This window comes from Acomys russatus, chromosome 14 (genome assembly GCF_903995435.1).
Source record: "Acomys russatus chromosome 14, mAcoRus1.1, whole genome shotgun sequence".
Taxonomy (NCBI): domain Eukaryota; kingdom Metazoa; phylum Chordata; class Mammalia; order Rodentia; family Muridae; genus Acomys; species Acomys russatus.
In genome coordinates, this window is record NC_067150.1 from 11,524,981 (window position 1) to 11,545,803 (window position 20,823).

At 42.7% G+C, this 20,823-nt stretch overlaps 1 protein-coding gene across 1 annotated transcript in view; it reads right to left on the bottom strand.

The window, feature by feature from the left end:
* The window catches only part of Fat3 (FAT atypical cadherin 3), a 615,276-nt gene that overhangs the window by 175,063 nt on the left and 419,390 nt on the right, over window positions 1–20,823 (bottom strand). Inside the window, exon 4 of the mRNA XM_051155934.1 lies at window positions 10,481–10,542. Within this exon, the coding sequence (XP_051011891.1) occupies window positions 10,481–10,542 (62 nt within the window). The remainder of the gene's footprint in view (window positions 1–10,480; window positions 10,543–20,823) is intronic.

Consider the following 20,823-nt stretch of genomic DNA (forward strand, 5'->3'; position numbering starts at 1 on the left):
GCATGTGATGTCAGACGTGGTCCTTTCTAGTGTTTCCGAAGTGGATTTACCTACAGCTTCCTACCCACACCTCTGGAAATGTCTGCCACAGCCCTAGGGGTCTAGATCTTCTCAGATAAGAGATGGGTATAAAGTTGAGCTGTTACTCCTTCTTCCTTGCTTTAAAAACATGAGGCAGTGGAGAAAGAATGCTTTTCGATTCAGTTCAGCCAATATTTCAGAGTCTAGTAGGTTTAAACTCACTGCCAGGAAGGAAGCAAAAATAGTCTATAAGGCTCCTGTAATCTTTGGTCTCAACAGATTCATGTCCATAAATTATATATTTACTTAGAGTTTGCCCTCAAAACAGGGCATTTCATAGAAGCATATTATTTTCTCTGGCACCCCTTCCACAAAACCATACCTCAAGGTTATATGAAAGTGACTTTTACTGAGAGCCTCAATGACTGATTAGCATGCACACTAGAGGTTTCCAGAATCCCTCCACAGCTCGGCCTCAGTGGAAACTGATGGAGATATGTCAACAGAGGGTTCTCTGTCTGACGCTTCCATGGACATCATCTGGCAAGCTCTGCTCTGCATTGCTTTTTTTTTTTTGTAAGATTTATTTACTTTTATTTTGTGTGTGGACAGCTGCCTATGTATGTGCACTGCATTTGTGCCTGGTGCCTCAGAGGCCAGAAAAGGGGTCACAACCCCTGGAACTGGAGTGATGCACAGTCATAAGCTGCAATGCAGGTGTTGGGAACTGAACTTGGGTGCTCGGCAAGAGCAGCTGGTGCTCTCCAAGGCTGAGCTACAGCTAGCTGCCAGGATTTTGCCTCCCAACTCAGGATGACATGCATGCCCTCTCAACAACACAGCAAGGCTCAGCCATATTACTGTTTCATTTCACTGGACACCACAAAATGTCACTGGTAAAGAGGGCAGGCAGCAATGTTAGATTTGAATATTGCTCACATGACCATATTTGGTAAATGTTTACCCTGGCCTTAATTGATATTTAAACACTCCCGTTGTCACCTAGGACAGCTGTTTCTAAGGTGTTGTTTAATGGGGAGATTTAATGGGTGTGCAGTATTTATTTGATAACTTTTACCAGTGTGGCTCCCTACTTAAGGTCATTACAAAGTCTACCACAGAGTAATCTTTAATGCAATCTTGTTAGGGAACATAACTCTATCAATATATAGATGGGTACAATAAATGAAAAATGTTTTAAAGAAAATATGTATAATATTGCAATACATTTGACAGCTTAAAGATATGTGTGTGTGTGTATGTGTGATATATGTACGTACGTATGTATATCTGTGTGTTTGTGCACATGTATACATGTGCCCACAGAGGTCAGAAAAGGGTCTTAGAGCCCCAAGAGCTGGGGTTATAGATAGTTGTAAGCTACCTGATGTGAGTGTTGGAAACTAAGCTCTGGTCCTCGACAGGAGCAGCAAATTCCTTAAGCACTGAGTTCCCTCTCCAGCAATGTTTGACAGCTTTTACGCAAGGTTACACGTAATAGACGTGTGCATGCATGCAAATGCAAAATAGTTTTGAAAGATCACATAACAAAAGAGAAACAGTATTTCTATTGGTTGGGAAAATTATGGCTTCTATTAAAATTTTCTTATTATTTTTCCTAGTTGTTTATGCCCTCTTGCGTGTCTCTCTTTCCCCTTTTCTCTTCCCTGCAATAAATATTTGTTTTGTATTACATGTTTTTACACATCATAGTTATGTGTTTGAAACCATTCCATAATTCAAAGCAACTGTACTCCTTAAAGTCCTGCTCAGTCTGAAATTCTAAGAGTTATAGAGTAGTTTAGTTTTCTTTCCCTTTCACATGTGTTGGTGTGTGTGTACGTATGTATCCTTTTGTGAGTAGAGAAGATGGCTGTGTAGTGTGTGTGCGTCTCTCCCTGTGTGTAGATGCATATATGTACGTGCATATATAAGCACATGCATATATGTACATATGTTTGTTGACATGTGGATACATATGTGTATGTATGTGTGAGTAATTGTGTCTGAATATGTATGCGTGTATATATATGTGAATATGCATTTTTATGTATTACGTATATGTATTTGTATGTATTATGTATATGTATTTGTATGTATTATGTATATGTATTTGTATGTATTGTGTATATGTATTTGTATGTATTACGCATATGTATTTGTATGTATTATGTATATGTACTTGTATGTATTGTATATTTATGTGTGCATGTGAGTGTATATATGTATGTATTTGTATACATGTATATATGCATGTGAGTACAGTTATGTATGTGTGCTTACATATATATATATGTTTATACATACTTATGTATATTTATGTGTGTATATATATCATGCATGTGCATTTGTGTTTATTGTGCTTATGTATTTGTGTGTATGTATATGCATGTATTTCCTTATTTCTGAATGTGTGTATGCATGCTGTGTATATATGTGTGCATGTACATTTCTATGTGTACATATGTATGTATATGTATATGCGCATGTGTGTATGTTTATGCATGTATGTGTGCATGTGGGTGCATATAGTACATATATGCATGTATGTATCTCTCTGTGTGTGAATGTGTGTGCTTTAAATAATCAGAAATTGAGTCTACTCCTCCTTATATGCTAATGTCCTTGTGGTATGACAAGGACTTTTAAATGATTTGCCCTGGGAAACATTTCTGTGGATGGGCATGCCTGCAGACGGCTTTGCACATGTGTAGATGATGAGTTCGTCATGGCCTTGGGCAGGAAGGTCTGTGATTTTTCATGCCGAGGTGGAGCACTCATGCCCGGGCTATGGATGATAGATACAGAACAACATCCTCTGTGTTGTAATTGCTGAATAAATGAAAACCCTTATCATGTTCCCTTGTCAAAACAAACAAGAAGGTCTCCAAGTCCTGCACACTGTGAGTGCCAGTCTGTGGCTGGTTTGGCTCTCTGCCCAATAAGGCCAGAGCTTTGAGTGTAAAAGGCCTTCCTGCTTTCTCTTTTGCCTCCTCAAAGGCCTCAGCTGCCTGCTGGAGCTTAGAAAGGTGAGACTTTGCCTGAGGGATTCTTCCCCACATGGAGGCAACACAGTCGGAATCATGTCTCCGGTTCTAGGGTGGACAGACTCCTCTCTGGATGCTGACTGCCTGGTCTGGAGAGCTTTGTGCTCATGTGAAGCTTTATAAGGACAACAGTAAAGAGTAGACTATACATTTTAGACATATATTGATGCTTTCCTATCTTATTTGAAAGTAGCCACCTGGAGGTACACAGCATCTCAGTAGCATCACAGGCAAGTGCACCTTAGCGCCATGTCCAACCCAGATGCATCAGCGTCATTGAAAGTGCTCAGCTCCATGCCAAGAATTACAACAACAGCACCGCATGAAAAAACACTAAGCCCTTCTTTCTGAATTGGATATTTATCATCTGCTGCAGGTGACAGGTTCTAAGTAGGCAAATGTGATTTAGGAACTGCTCCTGGGCTTTGAACACAGGCAGTGGTTCACACAGTACCCTCTGTGCAGAGTGCGATGGCATGAGACAAAATCCTTTCTTCACAGCAACAAGGAAAGTGTCCAATACAGGACACTAGGGAGATACCCTTCCATTCCTTTTAGGGTGAAGTTCTGGGAAGACAGCGTTAAAATGGTCTTGTAATTGATTGTCTTTCTTCAGAAATTATCATCCTTTCAAAAGCAGATGCTTACCAAAGAAGGGAAGTCCCCGGGGGGCCCAGCCTCAGGAGACACATTCACTGGCAAATGGATTTCCGTCTGAGGCAAGAGGGGAAGGAGTGTAGAAACTTACTAAACTACAGCACAATTCTCTTATTGTGGGGGAGAGAGTAATCAGAATGCATCGCATACCTAAATAAAATTGTCAAAGGACAAATTTAATTAACAAGAAAGTGAAGACACTTCTAGGCATGAAGTTGTATCCTACAGAAGATGATGGATGAGTTTGTGAAAAACACAGACACTAAACGATACACATGCATATAGGTCTCGCGTCCATCTCTGATATGATTGGATGTTTATACCAACTTTACTGCATAAAGTCTCACCACACTCTGTCTGCTACCTCACGTTATATGCATATCCAGCACAATTTCTCATCTGCTGTATCTACACTGGGTCCTGGGTCCTGTCATAATTTTTTTTGATTTGCAAATAAAGTTCTTCCTGTGTTCTCTTTGGGGGGTTTTATTCAGAACATCTGAACAGGGCATCAGTTCAAAAGCAAAAGAGAAGCAGAGTTATGCTATTTTTGCAAGCAAGATAAAGACACAATTAAGTCAGGACTTTAGGAATATATATATATATATATGTGTGTGTGTGTGTGTGTGTGTGTGTGTGTGTGTGTGTGTGTATACACAAACCAATAGCTGAGAATCAACTGCTGGAGCAGTTACAGGAAAAAGAAAGAAAGAAAGAAAGAAAAGGTAACTGACAGGGTCTTTTCTGAAGAAAAGGGAGGAAGAATGGGTAGGGGGAGGAGGGGCTGGCCATGTTCTGGAAGCATCGTGTGTGCCTGGCTCTCTGTGTCTTGTGTGTATAAGGCAGGGGCTGTCATTTCTATTCTACATATAAGGAAAATCAGGGCTGGAAATACTTTAATGTGGCAATCCTCATGCAAATGGATGGAAGCAGAATACTCTTGGCTTCTATCTCTGAGCTCACACTCTTCTTCATATGCTGATAGTGACCTCAACACTATGTCTTCTAGAGTGACACCAGCCATGTCATACACACTGCATCCAGACCTTCCCAGGTATAGAACACAGGAAGAGAGCAAGTCTGAACTGAGCACACCTGCTGCATTGTTCGCAGACACACATCCCCTAACCCCCACGCCCTGAGTACCTTTCAGCTGTCATTTCATCTCTTTGCACCAAGTGAGAGGCAGGGAATGTTACTTTTCCTTATGCGTGAGCAACATGGGGTCTGTAGGGGTCTAAGACAACATCTGAGCTCTGAGAGTCTGCTGGATTCAGGTACTCCTGAACTGAACGCCAGCCTTGCCCACACAGCTTTGATTCAATACCTCAAGAGATGGAGCTTCATGCCCTTAGGGTGCTTCGGCATCCACTAGGTGAGAAGCCAGTCTACATTAGTGGTTATACTCTAAGAAAGAGCTAGTGCCTTTACTCCTTATTTCATGGCTTACTTCTCTGAAAATAGAGTAATCCAGACCAAGTTAGAAACTACCAAACCATGATGCTTACTCAGTAGTTGATGTGTCCATTTCCAACCACACCCACTATGTCTGGGCATCACAGCCACAACCGCCTGTCAAAGGGTGTATAAACTTTGAATACAGGAGCTAAAAATCTATCTTTGCATTTATGGAGGTGAGAGGAGATCAGCGGAATATTTTCACATGAATGACTTCCAAGGAAGGCGAGAAGTAACACTTAGAAACTGCCGAGGAAGCGGGCGCTGCACATGCAAGTCTGTCTACAGTTTTTGCTGCTCTTACTGTGTGGGCAAGTTCTGTGGATTCTGATGATAGCTGACTTCTTCTGATATCCACAGACAGTCTGATGTCTCACTATGGCTACGTAGACTAGACTAGTCAGAACTAGTTCATCAAACTCTGCCTTCTGAGAAATGGGGTCCCGGGTGTGAGACAGAACAGTCATGACAGCGGCAGGCTAATGTGACTCCTCTATGGAGTCACAAGCTCGGGAATCCCACACACAATAAAAATAAGACTCTTTATCCAAGGTGTAACTAAAACGCCTGCTGTCCTAGGGACAGCAACCAACATCCATCTGCCCATGTCCTCTGGGTATCCTATACAGGATGTATGTGCCCTGTTGGCTTCTAAACTGACTCCTAAGAAGAGTCATTATAATTTTATTGGAAAGAAAAAAAAATGAAACAGACCTAGAGGTTCCTATGAGCATAAGAGGATCATAGTGTTATCTGGGCAATTAAACTTCCAAGAACTTAATCTCCACACTCAGGACTCTCCAAATGGATCAGCAGGTACAAAAATGTATGTGCAACAAAGAACTCTAGTCTGTACTATCAATTACTATTTTTACAGGACTAAGCTAAAGCAATAATTTCTTCTAAGATTGAGTAAAATATAAACAAGTATTATTCAAACTCTCCTGTGGTGTTACACAAAATAAAAACATGGCTATTCACACTAATTCTGGTGCCCCATATTTGACCACGTCCCCTTGATAGGGAGGACCGGTGGCACTCAGAGGAAGGATAGCAGGCTACCAAGATGAGACTTGATACCCTATGATCATATAGAGGGGGAGGAGGTCCCCCTTAGTCACAGACATAGGGGAGGGGAATAGGGTGAAAGCGGGAGGGAGCGAGGAATGGGAGGATGCAAGGGATGGGATAACAATTGAGACATAATCTGAATAAATTAATTAAATTTAAAAAATATATACAGTTTAAAGGTTGAAAGTAAGCATGAAGAGAGGAGAAAGAGCAGAGATGGGAGCGGTGGAGGAAGATGGGGAGGGGGGGTCATCTGGCTTTTGAGTCCCAGCAGACTTTTGAGGACAGTGTGCTATGGAGCTGGGACAGCAATGAGGTGAGCCCCCGGGACGCTGGTCTGACTCAGATAACAGAGAGAGAGCCCTTAAATTCTCAACTGTGAAACCTTTAGAAAAATTTTCTAAGATCCTGGGTCGCCCATGGGGTCTGGAGTAGGTAATTCCCTTCTTGACCTACATTGTCCTCACCCTTCTCCAGACCACACTGTGCTACGTGGGTGTCACTAAAAGCTTTCACACTGCCCTACCACCCTCCCCTAGCTGGCTCTGCCACCAACTTGTCAATAGACCAATGGCTTGCTGTTGCACTTAGAGAAAACTTACTGCAGGGATCCATTTGCTTTTCTTTTTTTTTTTTATTTTATTAATTTATTCATATTACATCTCGATTGTTAGCCCTTCCCCTGTTTCCTCCCATTCTTCCCTCCCTCCCATTTCTCCCCTTCTCCCCTCCCCTATGTCTGTGATTGAGGGAGACCTCCTCCCCCTATATATGCTCTCAGAATATCAAGTCTCTTCTTGGTAACTAGCTATCCTTCCTCTGAGTGCCACCAGGTCTCCCCATCCGGGGGACATGGTCAGAAAAGGGGCACCAGAGTTCATGTGAGAGTCAGATCTCACTCTCCTCTCAACGGTGGAGAGTATCATACTCGTCGGCTAGGTCTTGGTAGGGGTTCGAAGCTTACTGCCTATATTCTCCTTGGCTGGTGCCTTAGTTTGAGGAGGACCCCAGGATCCAGATCTGCCTGTCATAAAGTTCTTCTTGTAAGTTTCCAGGACCCTGTGGGTCCTACTATTTCCTCTTTCTTCCATGCTACTCTTGCCTAAAGTCTCAATCGAATATCCTCTCCTCTGACCCACTTTCTTGGTAAGTAAAGATTTTCATGGTACGTATCCCTTGGACTAGTGTTTTGATATAAGTGAGTATATACCATTTGTCTCTTTTTGCTTCTGGGTGAACTCACTCATTATGATAATTTCTAGATCAATCCATTTGTCCACAAATTTTGGGAATTCCTCATTTTTAATAGCTGAGTAGTATTCCATCGTGTAAATATACCCCAGTTTCTTAGTCCATTCTTCTACTGAGGGACACTTAGGCTGTTTCCATGTTCTGGCTATTATGTATAAAGCAGCTACGAACATGGTTGAGCATATGTCCCTGTTATGTGGTAGGGCATTTTCTGGGTATATTCCAAGGAGTGGGATGGCTGGGTCTTGAGGAAGCCCTATTCCCATTTTTCTGAGAAAGCGCCAGATAGCTTTCCAAAGTGGTTGTATGAGTTTGCATTCCCACCAGCAATGAAGGAGTGTTCCTCTCTCTCTACATCCTTGCCAACATGTGGTGTCATTTGAGTTTTTGATCTTAGCCATTCTGATGGGTGTAAGATGGAATCTCAGTGTCGTTTTGATTTGCATTTCTCTGATGACTAACGAGGACGAGCATTTCTTTAAGTGTTTCTCAGCCATTTGATATTCCTCTGTTGAGAATTCTCTGTTGAGTTCCAAACCCCATTTTGCAATTGGGTTGTTTGGTTTTGTGGTGTTTAATTTCTTGAGTTCTTTATATATTTTGGATATTAACCCTTTGTCAGATGAAGGGTTGGTGAAGATCTTTTCCCAGTCTGTAGGCTGTCGCTTAGTTCTACTGACAGTGTCTCCTGCCTTACAGAAGCTTCTCAGACTTCCTATCATCTCACCTTCTGCCCCTGTTTCACATTCTTCCTGTTTCTTGCACAGAATCTTAGACTCAAGTGACCAAATGTCACCTCTTTCAACAGAGCTTCCTAATCGGTCATCTCCCATACTCTCTGCATTCTTTCCCTCGGGACCTTTCTAGTGCCTTCATCCTCTGACTGTCACATGGCTAACTATTCCTGCCCTTGATAAGTAAAGGGACTGGTTGGTGCAGAGTCACAGGCAGAGACTAGGCTGCAAAGTTGTTGCTCAGGATTGCTATTTTTTTTTCGGTGTAGAGACAAAGTTAACTGTATCTGAGGGTCCTGTCTTTGGATCACCCTGTGTTAACAGCTAAGACCTCAGTAATGGCCTTTGCTTTCCTCCGCCTGTGTTCAGTGTCAGTTGCTGGACTGAGCATCTCACATACATGGCAATCATGTAACCACTCTGCGACATTGGTTTCTATGCTACTTGACCTCCCTTTGAGTTCACATAATACTGAGCTTTTAGGTTCTAGACCCCAAGCTACGCCAATTCAAGCACAGTGTGTTACTCAATACTTAGCCACGTCTCTGAAGGATTTGCATGGGAAGCAAAGCCTCCTGGCTCCCCAAACAACCTCATATTTCTTCTCTCTAGCACAGCTTCATAACTACTTTGTACCACATCCTCCTGAGGATATCATGGACCCCATCTAATGAAATACTGTATTCCTTTCTTCTTTCTGGAAGGTAACACGTTTAATTATCCTATAACATAGCCCCTCCTGGAAAGCAGAAAACACATAAAACAACACAGGCATCCTAAACCTGGACCAGTTGAAGGTTCAGCCCACTAACAGGGTTTCAAAAAAAGTATTATTTATATGTTATTTATATTATAATTATTTTTGTCAGCCTGTAGTCTTTCTCTTTATGGGAGAAAGATAGTGTTTTGAACAGATTATTGCAGGGTTATTCTAGAATAACAACACTTTATTACATATGGGACTTGGAATTCTGAAACATACTTTGCTACAGAACACATGGTTTGATACTAACAGTGTTCCTGTGAGGTGTATATACTAGGCATGTCCTGCCATACTCCGGGGAAAGGAAATGGACATCTAGGGTGATTGATTTTACAGCATGATGTAAAGCTTCAAGCTGCACAAGCTACTTCAATGCCCAGTGTTCCTTAAATAGATCCTTCATGCTGAGCAAATAAATAAAGGAGGACCCATAAGAGATTCTTATATTGATATGGGAGCTATGTATGTGCATATGCAGGTATCATGGCGTGTAGGTATGTAGGGGCAGGCAGGTGTGTGCGTGGTGTGCACATGTGTCTAGGCATATTAGTGTTTGTGCGAGTACGTAGTTGTATATCTATATGTAGATGTGTGTATGTGTGTATGTTTGTGTGTTTGTGTGTGTGTGTGTGTATGTGTGTAGGCATGTGATTACGTATGTGTATATGCAGGTATGGCACATGTGAGCAAGTCTTGCAGACAAAAGGAACATTGCAAAAGCATATGCACATTACTAGCTGTGAATGACGCCCTGAGATTTGAGCACGATTGCCAACCCATATTACACTGTCATACTTAAATCACGGTGTTGTAACAGTCTTTCAGGCTTCCCAGTAAAGGCCCTGGTAACGTAAAGAAAGAAGACCCACAGACCTCTCTCATATCTGTTTTCTCACACATTGCCTTACACTGGCCTTTAATCTCACGTTTTCTTCAGCAGCAATGCTCCTACAGTTTCCACTGTGACTGCTCCTGCCTTAGTGAATTATGAGTGTGAATTTTACAGCTTTAAGAGCAGTCATCTTGGGCTGTGAAGCAAGAAGCACCTCTTCTCCTCAGCCCTCTCCCCGGGAAGAGAAAGACGTGAGCATCACCCTCCTGAATGGCATGCCTTGCTCTAACTGCAGCATCCCTGCTTTTTCTCTTTATGCATCTGGAGCTGAGGCCCACAGGGCTCTGCCCCAAAGTGCTCTTCTCTGACTCTTGATAGGAGTCTGAAGTCCAGGCTGAGAAGTCCAGGCAGAGACACACAGGCACCTGTCTGTCCGTAACAGGTGCTAAGTGCTCTCTGCAAGTCCTGCTCGGTTCGGGCAGATGGCTGCACTGGAAGCCTCTGAATTCCGAATCAATCAGGCCTGGAGGAGCACCTGCCTTGGAAACCCACTGCTTAGGTGCGTTAAGGTTTTGCTTGTGGTGAAGGTTAGGGGAGTTTAGTGAAAGTCAATTTTAATGAGTGCTGCTTCTCTCTATGCGCTTACCTCCAGAAAATGTTCCGCCTGCTGCTCTCGATCCAATTTCCTTGAAGTCGTAGTAATCAGACCTGTGTAGAAATGAGAATATTTGACTTTTAAATATCTAGGGCAAGTATCTCATTGAATATGTCAAAAAAAAAAAAGTCCAGTTAAAAGGAAAGAAAAAAAATGATGGAGAATGGCAGCCTTCCTGTTCCCAGGGATGCTCAGACCTATTCTTAAGGCAAAGTAAAATGTGCTGAGACACTATGGGGAGCTATCTCCATCTACTTAACACAGAACAACCACTGCTGTGTAAGAAGAATGCAAACACTCCCTAAGAAACATTGGTTTTCTAGTAATGAAGCAGCCCAAAGCTTCATTTATCTAGGACTGCAGTTCGTCAGAAGGACACTCTAATAGGTAGTTGACACTGATTAGATTCTTGCAATGAGACAGAACTTCCTCGTTTAATCTTATGTGATTACATAAGCCTAAGTTATATTTTTCAAGAAGGCGATTTCCGCGATAGCTAACTGCATGCGTAATTATCCCAAATTCAGTAGCTCTTACAACAAACATCTCACTGTAATTTTCTCATTGTTTTGTGTATTCAGATCTTTATACTAAGCTATCCCACGTCAAAGGATCTATATGCCTTCCATTGTCCATAAAGACAAAGGGAATACGAGATAGACCTCTGAGGCTTCTTGGCTTATTGCACAAATTTGTCTTTTGCACAGATTATTATTTTTATTGTGATATGGCAATTAGGAACCCAAATTTATATTCTACTTCTCCATTATAATGTCTGGACTGGGTCTTTTCATGGTGTGTTCTGGGTTGTAAGGAGACAGCAAAGGAGAGCTACATATGGAGAAAGTTTCTGGGTCTACAGTAGGGCAGCTCTTGGCCTCAGGCTGCTGAGCTATATAGATGGATGGGTGGGAGGACATGGATTCTAAGGAAACAAGAGGCCACAGGAAATTACATGATGCCTTGGTGACATCCACAGTACCATCCCATGTAGAGTAGTGTAGCCATCTACAAGCTGGCACACCCCTTCACCCTGGCACTCCACAAGGCAACAAAATCCATGCTGCAATTGTCCCAAGAACTCATTTGTGTGGCTCACCCTACAGATTTCTTTCCTTTTTATTATTGTAAGTTGACTATAAGGTGATATTATGTTTCGTAAGGTGATAGATAGGAAAGTTTACCAAATGAATTTATATATTAATCATATAAAGTGCTTATTTTGTAGTGAGAACATTTGAAATATACATTCTTAGCAAATTTGAAAAGAACAACATACTATTATGAACTACTGATAGCACAGGTTTTCCCAGTTTGTCTCAGGTGTTAGCCCATTTGATATGCCACATGTCACCAGGCCCCTCCTTTGTCATCATTATAATTCTTTGTTCCCAAGTCTACAGTTTTCCACTGGACACATAGACATGACATGACAGAAAGACTCTGCCAGTTGCTCCCAATGCTGCTACCCATCTTGCTCTTTACCTAGAGTAAAGGAGAGAGCCCTGCTGTTGACTTTGGGTTTTCTGAACTCTCTGACATTTAAGGTGGGCTTGCTCAGGACACCTGCAACACTACTCCAACAGTGTCTAGAGAGAGAGTCAATGACTCCCTTTCTTCTTGCCATCACAATGCCTCGTAGAAGTTTAAAAACACCGATTTGTCACTCCATTTCATCACGAGTTTCCTGTATCAGAATCTGTGGGGCTGAGGACTGAGCTAGTCCTGTGATCTAAGAGCAAGATTGCTCTCCAAGTCTACTCTTCTTGGCTGAATCTAACACTTTTCACTGGCATTCACCTCTCTGCCTGCTCAGTCACATCCACAAGTTGCTGTAACAAGGAAAGGCAGAAAAGAATTCTGGCTCCTTGGCTTGTACTGGCTGAGGGTCTGTATGACTTAACACACAGTCTTCAATTCCAGACCATGGTGTCTGACAAGGTCATATGTCATGGAGGCTGTTTTCAAGTGAGAAGTAGCTACTTTCACACAGTGAGAGGGTCTTTCTTCCATCCCCCAGCCTTCCCAGAGCGAGTCCTATGTGAGAGGACACTTGGGAAGGGGACAAGCTTGCTGTAAGAAGGCTTTAAACATGTGGTTGTTAGCAGGGGCTGTGTGTTTCTGCTCCCGCTTGCACATCTGTGGCTCTTAGAGGCACTAAAGAGCAGGTACCACTGACCTCTGCTCCTCTGAGTACTCTCATGTTATCAGTATCTCTGCATCCTGGGCTTACTGCCATGGATGCCCTTGGCAACACTCAGCTTTCTCTCTTGGTGATTCACAGGGGAAGTCTACAGGACATTCACCTATTTAACAATGCTCACAAGGGTCTTGGGGAGCAGCCAAGTGTTTCCCATCTGTGTCCTCCACAGGTGTGTTGATCAGCTCACAGAGAAGGAGACAGAGTACACTGGAAACTTGAGACGCTACTCAGTAGTGATCTGAGACTGAGAAGCCAAACAGCTACTGCTCCTAAAAGGTAGGCAGGGAGAAGTTCTTGCATACATCAGTACTCTGGGCTTCTGGCCTTGTATGTTTACAGACATAAAAGATAGGGCAGAAAGAGTTAAAAGGAGAAAGCATTATACAAGCAAATGAGGTTGGTTGGGGCTAGTGACAATCTACTGATTAGGTACATGGTTTCCTTTGAAAGAATTGAGAGTCCTTTACTTACTCTTAAGGTGATATTTATAGGCTTTTACTATACCCTGAAAATTGCTGGATTTTTTTTTACTTTATATGGACAGGTGCTGTTCTGTTTAAGTATGTATGGACAAAGTGGTCAAAAACCTGTGGGAAATCATAAACTGCCTTTCAGGTTTTAGCAAACCTTCCTATCTGTAAAGTGGGGATATTTTAATTAATTAGTTAATTAATTAATTAATGAGCTTAGCAATCAGGCATGAATGAAGCTTTACCTATGGTAATCTGGCACCAAGAAATAATGAACTGTTGGGGCAGATGGTGGTAGAGCAATAATTCAGGATTATTTGTGCTGAAAAGCAAGTCTTGTTATCTGGTCAGTTTCAAGAAACCCCAGAAAAGGTAACGTTTACCTCATAGAGAGGCACATGTTAGGGATGAACAACAAGACTCCAAATGCTTAGCTGTTTTCTACCATTTGGGGAAAAAAATCACTGCTCACAGTCCAGAGGGATCCCTTAGAAAGACTTATTCCTACAGTAGTGTTATACAGAAATGCATCGAGCCTTAAAATGAGGCAAAGGATCAAATAGAGCAAGGCTTCCCCTTAACCACACTGACTCGGTGGTGAGGAATCCCACCCCATAACTTATGTAAGACGGACGTGTGGACACCACACATGGGACTGTAGACACATGGGCCACCTGTCCTTAGAGACTTAAATGATGAAAGCCAGTTTCAAAAAACAAACCAGAGGCCCACTCTGGAGTGTGGATGGGCTATGACAACCAACATGCTATTTAATATATGACTTCTTCTGCAACCTTCTAATTAGGAGAGGGGAAAGACGCCAGGCAGCCCTAAGTAAACGACATTCACTAAGGTGGTGAACAGAAGGCAGGACACTCTAACAAACTCTCTGAGAAGCAGCCTAAAACGCTGTGGCTGCCTGATCAAGAGGACTGAAGATGCTCTGAGCAGCTGTGGTCAGAGCAATGGCACTTACAAGAGTGTCCTCTTTCCCCTGTGTCTCTCTCCCTGTGCATCTTCTGGGTCACAGCTGTGTAACTGCTCACACGGCACTCCCATTTCCTTTATGTGCTCCTTGAAAGAGTGCAGGTCTTGGCTGGTTCAGCATAATTCTCCCAGAGGGCAGAATGCTGGGCTTGCTATTAAAGCATCTAACTAGAATTAGTGCTACACTTAGTACTTTCTATGTTTCATACCTAATATCCTATGTCCGTGCCCTGCACACTGTCGGAGTCACCATCATGATTTCGGATGTTCCACACATTGCTTTCCCAGGCAACTTGTCTAGATCTTTCTTTCCACACTCAGCTGCAGGGAGCTTATTTATTTTCTGGATCCCCCCGCCCCCTTGAAACCGCAGCTCAAGAAGCTATAGACTTATTGTAGTTCCACCTGCCTACCTAGCCAGGTCAAGTGCTTGTCTTGTTTGTTAGATGCATAAATACTGTTCTATGGGTGCCTGAAGGTTTGTTGAAGAGTTTTTCTAATAGAAGACAAGTGAAAGGACAATGAATGGCTATTATTCATCTGCTGCTCTTGATGCTTAATAAAAAGATTACACAATGTAGTAAGAATAAATTATTCCTAGGAGGGATGAGGGTGAAGTGGATTCAGTCTTCCAGAATCCTCTACTCGGTGGTGTTATTTTGTTCATTGTAGCCTCAATGCACAGGAATTAATGTGTCTGAATGCCCTACTTAAATTCTCTTAAATTTAAAACTTTAAGTATTTCCATTCCTTTATTCCTTATTTCTGATCTCTTTCTCTTCTTCTTTCTATCTATCCCGCCTCCCTTCTTAATAATAAACCCAGGGTTTCACCCCTTGCCAAAAACAGTTTTTATTTTTGATCATATGCCCATGGATTCTAGGACCACTCTATATTTTTCTATATCCTGATTTCTACCTAATTTGTGAGAAAATGTGGCATAATAATAATAATAATAATAATAATAATAATAATAATAATAATAATAATAATATAGTAATGGCCACTATATACCAAGTACTAAGACTGTCCTGAAATGTTCACATACATGATGTTGCAGAATCCCACAGTATATCATATACTGTGTAGCCTAAGTATATGGTGCAGTTATCTACATGCGTGTACATGTGTGTGGACCAGATGTTGATGCTGAGAATTTTCCCCTATTGCTCTCTAACTTCCTTTTTTGAGATGATACCTCTCTGTAAACATGGAGCTTACTCATTGGCTTGACTGGCTGGCCCGAGAGATCCAGAGTCCACCCACCTCTTCAGCACTGGTACCACAGATGTGTGCTGCATCCCATCTTTTTGTGTGGATGCTTAAGGCCCAAGCTCAGGTCCTCATGCTTGAGCAGAGAGCATTTTATCTGCCGAGACCTCTCCCCCAGCTCCAGTTTGACTTCTTAAACAGACCTAGTACTTGTTTTCACTTCAAGTTTATTTTTCTCCTCTTCTGAAACTCAAGAAAATTAAGCTAAACTATCACGATGGTTAATTTTCACTGTCCACTTGCCTTGCTTTGCAGCCACCTAGGAGACTTGTCTGTGCATAAGGCTGTGAGGGTGTTTCTACAGAGGCTTAGGGGAGGGAATATCTAGATACAGAAGAACCATTACATTGGCTGGGCTCTCTGACTAAATAAAATGGGAACCAAGGACATTTCTTGACTGTACACACTCCCATTGCCATGTCTTTACCCCTGTGACAGACTGTGTCTCCTTAAACCACGAGCCCCTCCCAGTCTCCCTTCTTTGAGTTGCTTTTATCAGACATTTTATCACAGCAATGAAGAAAAAACTCATTACTGACAATCGCTGCCTTGAAGTGAGGCTATTGCTGTGATAATCTGACTACACTCCATGCTGGTAACAGAACTGGACTGTCTTTGTCCACATCATATTGGTTTTGTAGAATTGCAAAGTCCAAATATTTCAATGTCCTGAAGGCTTACATGCCGGGCCCAGAGAGCTACTGAGGCCAGGCATGGTGTGGCAGGGGCAGATACCCTGTAAAGAAGCCCTGAAAAGTTGTTGCATGAAGTTGTATTGGTGACGCCTAATGGAGATGCTGGTCATGCCAGCTTGTGTGCCGAAGATAACAGAAGTGCAGGCATAGGGCTACCAAGCTTGTTAGAGTCCAGATGATGCCACCAAGAGTCCCAGAGCTGCAGGAGTTCATACTTGCTTTTTCTTGTTATGTCCTTTTCCCTATCTCTTAGAATGGGAAATTTGATTTGTTCTATTGTATGTTGGAAATCTTCAACTTTATTCTTATTTTGCATGGCCCAACCATTAATATATTATCTTGAGGCCCAGAAGAGACATTGGGATTGAGGATTTTGGGCAATATTTGAACTGCTAAGCCTTAGAGGACTCTTGGAGATAAACTAAGTGCATTTTTAAAAAATTATGAAATGTGTATGAGTTTGGGGAGTGACCTAAGGGAGAAAGTTTTTTTATTTCACGTTGTTATGCTTAGGGGTCAGGCTGACAAAATATAGTCTTGGGATGGTCCATCTTCATTGTCAACTTTACTAGATTTAGAACTTCCTGCGAGATGTACCTCTAATGCGACTCTGCACCTGTTCCCAGAGAGGTTTAGACCCAGCCTGAGTGCAGTCCTGGACTAGGTAAGATGAGTAAAGGAGAAGCTGAGATGAGTGCAAGTGGAGTGTTTACCCCTGACCCCTCCTCTCTGTGCTCTGCTCTGAACGCAGTGTGAACTGCCACCTCGTGCCCCTGCACCAGGCTCACCTTGCTGCAAGGAATGTATCCATTCAAACTATGAACCAACTCTGCAAAGAGGCGATGAGTCACCCCTCAGTGATAAGACATGCTGTGCTCTGTTCTTCGTTGTTGTTTGTTTATTCCTTAAGTTAAACCCTGACACACAGATTTCCCCATAAGGAAATCAAAAAATAATTCCCTTTAAGTGTAAGTGCATACTTTCAGTGGGAAACCCCACACTTGGATGCTTGTTACCTCTCTTAACCCTTCTAGAAGATTTTGACTTAGAGAATCTTTTCTTTCTTAGCTTCTAGTCCTCAGTGAAAGGTCGAATGCCACCTGTAGGACTCTCATATGGACATAGAGGTAGGTGTTGAACTTGGAAAGAAACGAAACAGAGACAAAACAACTGTAAACTTCAGGCTTAAAGGTAAAATTAAACAAAGTATTAAGACTATTTAAATATTTTTTAAAAACTGGGCTGGAGAGATCTTTCAGAGGTTAAGAGACTTGCTGTTCTGGCAAAAACCCAGGTTCTGTTTCCAGAATCATCCTGAAAGCTCACAGCCTTCTGTAATTTTAGTTCTGGGAGATCTGATACTTCTAGCTTCTGTGGGCACCAGGCACGCATGTGTTACAGAGACATCTGTGTAGTATTCATAAGCATAAAGTATCTTTAAAAGATAAACAAATAGAACAAGTAAGTAATATGTAATATTAGATTTGAATGTATTAAATAGAACATAGGTTTGATATGTGTGTGTGTATGTATGTATGTAATTTCTTATAAAAAATACACAGAAAGAATAGGAACTATGACATTGCTTGTGAAAGGGTTAAAATAGAGTACGGAAACTGGCCCCATTTGACAGGATTCTGAAGTAAGGGTTGCTCCATCAGGCGTGGAGATCTCGAGTTGCTCCATTGAACACACAAGCGATGCTATTAAATTTTCTTAAGAAAATTTGACAGGGGACACCAGCAGCACGTAAGCCTGCAACACGTGCCTTTCTTTATAAATAGTAATTTACAAGATGCTAATAGAAGCTTTAAAACTCTAGCAGCGAGAGTGCTAGAAGCATGGAGACACGGTGGTGGCACAAGCACGGTTCACAGATGCTGGCTCTGCAACCGATACACTTCATTTTCTGGCTGTGCAAGCCAGTGGATGGCATTTTGAGAGTCGGCCATAGGGGCAGAGAAGCATCAGAGAGAGACACTTTTCCCTTTGAATTGTGGATTCTGGAGCTGCTGCCGTACAAAAGGGGGAAAGCCAGCTTTTGAAGGAAACTCTAAGTGTGCACATGTGTCTCCCACTTTCCCCTCATGCCTAGCTGACACAGAAAGGTGCCCGCGTCTAGAAGGAGCGTTCTGAGGCTCAGACAATCCCCCTCCCCATCACAGTACCAGTTGCTACAGAGGAGAAGGGTAAAGGGCATCTGGGTCAAGGTGACTTACTGTCAGAGTAAAGGACAAGGTGGCACCAGCAAGCAAAGGAGTGATGGTGGCAGTGCTGAAGGGGAGAGGCTTCTCCAAATGTCTCCTCTGTAGAATTCTATCCCATAGCTGGTGTTTCTGTCTTGCAGCCATACGTGCAGACACCTGTGCGCATGTACACACATATATCCAGGACCGGTTTTGCCAGGGCATCTGGGTATATTTCCCAGGCCCATCTGTTCTTACAGTGCTCCTCCTGACCAGCACTCTCTTCATCACACAGAGCCCTTAGGGCGGCTGCTCTCTGAATCTGCTTGGGCTGAGGAGGAGGCATTTATGCACCTGAAAATGTCTCTAGGCTGCTTTGCTGTACTTTGAATGCTTATTGGATTTCTTCACAGGAATTAAGCTGCAGATGGCAAGCCAGTATTAAGGATGTCATAGGAAATTATGCAATCCTTAGGTGCCATCAACACATCACTGGTGTGTGGACTCAGATGTGCAATATGGCACGCATCTCTTTTACCTTTCTGCCAAGATATTTTTGCATAATTCCAAATACTGTGTGAGGAAAATAAAGTAGCAGAAATTACTAGAAATCTAAATTCAGCTAGATAGAAGGGCCCTAGGGATTATCTGGGATGGGTGGCATTAGGGGCTTCCTTTAGCAGTGTACCAACCAGCAGCAGGCTCGCTCGGGCCTCTGTGTGTCTAGCTTTCCACCTCAGATCCAGCCCAGGCAGCTGTGTGCCTTTTGGCAAGTTCCTTAGATCCCCTAAATTGTTGTAAAATGAAACTTAATAAATGAAGTAATCAGTTAAAAATCCTTGGCTTGGTTCCTGCCACATAGTAAATGCCCAAATAGCATTATTTTTCTCATCAACCAGAAGAATTGCCACGGGGCTATACTTTGCATCCCACAGTCTAACCTTGTTTTTCCCATCTTAAGATTCCACCCCACCATTTCAGATGTTAGAGTAACAAATGTCAGCCTGCTTCTAGCCTGTTCTCTTGTAGATAAAGAGGTTGGGGCTTATAGTTTAAGCAACTTACTCAAAGACATATTGGTAAGAACTTTTGATGTGTGTCTACTACATCTCATTGAGAGGAGAGGACACACCCTCAGTGATAAGTGTGGCATGGATTACCACTGAGTGCTGCTTGGGGGGTGGTGTACAACATGGAAGTGGAGGCTCTTCTGTAGAGTGTATGCAGGAAACACTTGGGGAATTTTTTAATATATTGACATCAGGTCCTATATCTAAAGACTGTACATTCTGTTAGGGAATGAATCCTAGGCCTGAGGTATCCCTGAAACATCCTGGGTGATACCATTTTTCTGAGGTACAGCCCAGGCTTGGTGATGGGGGTTACAGTAATTAAGCTGTAGCTTATCTGAATGATTTGGATTCCTCACCATGAACCATACTTATAATATAGGGAACCAAAAGGCCCATAATTAGGTACATGAAAAGTCCACTGAACACTCCCACCTGAATTCTACAGAAGTCTGTTCCAAATCCTCCAGCAAAGGACCACACTAGGTAGATGTCTTGTGCCCTGCCTTTGATATGGCACATGCTTCCATCCGTCTTATGACTTATCTTGGCTACAGTGTTACTTCATTCTGGAGTTTTTATTTTCTTTCCTGGTTGTGGAGTGCATGCTGCCTTGCTCCTGGTGGCCCTGTGCTTTCGGTTGGCATATAAACCACATGCGTCCACAGCCAATCTCTCTATATCAGATCTGTTGTTTCTGTCTTACTCTAGTTATTTGTAAATGCTAACAGATCTCCCCCTGCCAGGACTGGTTCAAACATCATCTCCTGTTAATGGTCCCTCTTTCCTCATCCACAGCTGAACCCAGGCACAGTGGGGGAGAGCCCATTAGGCACAACACTAGGGCCACATTTGGCATCGGGGTAATAAGAGCCCAGTGAGCAAGGTGGACACACACTGGAAACATTTCAACAGCATGTGTGATTCAACACATACTAGAAGCTAATAGGGGTGCCCTGAGGGAAGACCACAGATGGACGATACTGCTGGAGAGGTGAAGGGTAGTAAGCTGCCTTTGTGCCTGAGCATTAGTGCTCAGTAAGATTTCTGGAGACATTGGAAAGGCTAACATGCCAAGTCAGTCTGAGGTGAAAGGACAGAAGCCTAAAAAAAGAGGTGAAGTGGGGTTCAAACATTGGCTCTGCAGCTTCCTGGCTATATGAAAAGGAGGGTTCTGGGTACTCTGACCTCAGCCATGTCATTTTAACTTGGAGACAGTACACACACAGGCTTAGATAAGAGGCATACAGGTGGTGGATTAACCTGGAGCTCTAAGGAGAGGCAGAGAAAGCAGAAACGGCCTGGGAGGAGGGCTCAGATGCTAAAGCCATTTGCCACCAAGCCTGATGATCTGAGTTTGATCCGCAGAACCCAGGTGGACAAAGAACGACTCTACAAAACTATCTTCTAAGCTCTACTTGTATACCACGGTACGTGCAAACCTGCACTCA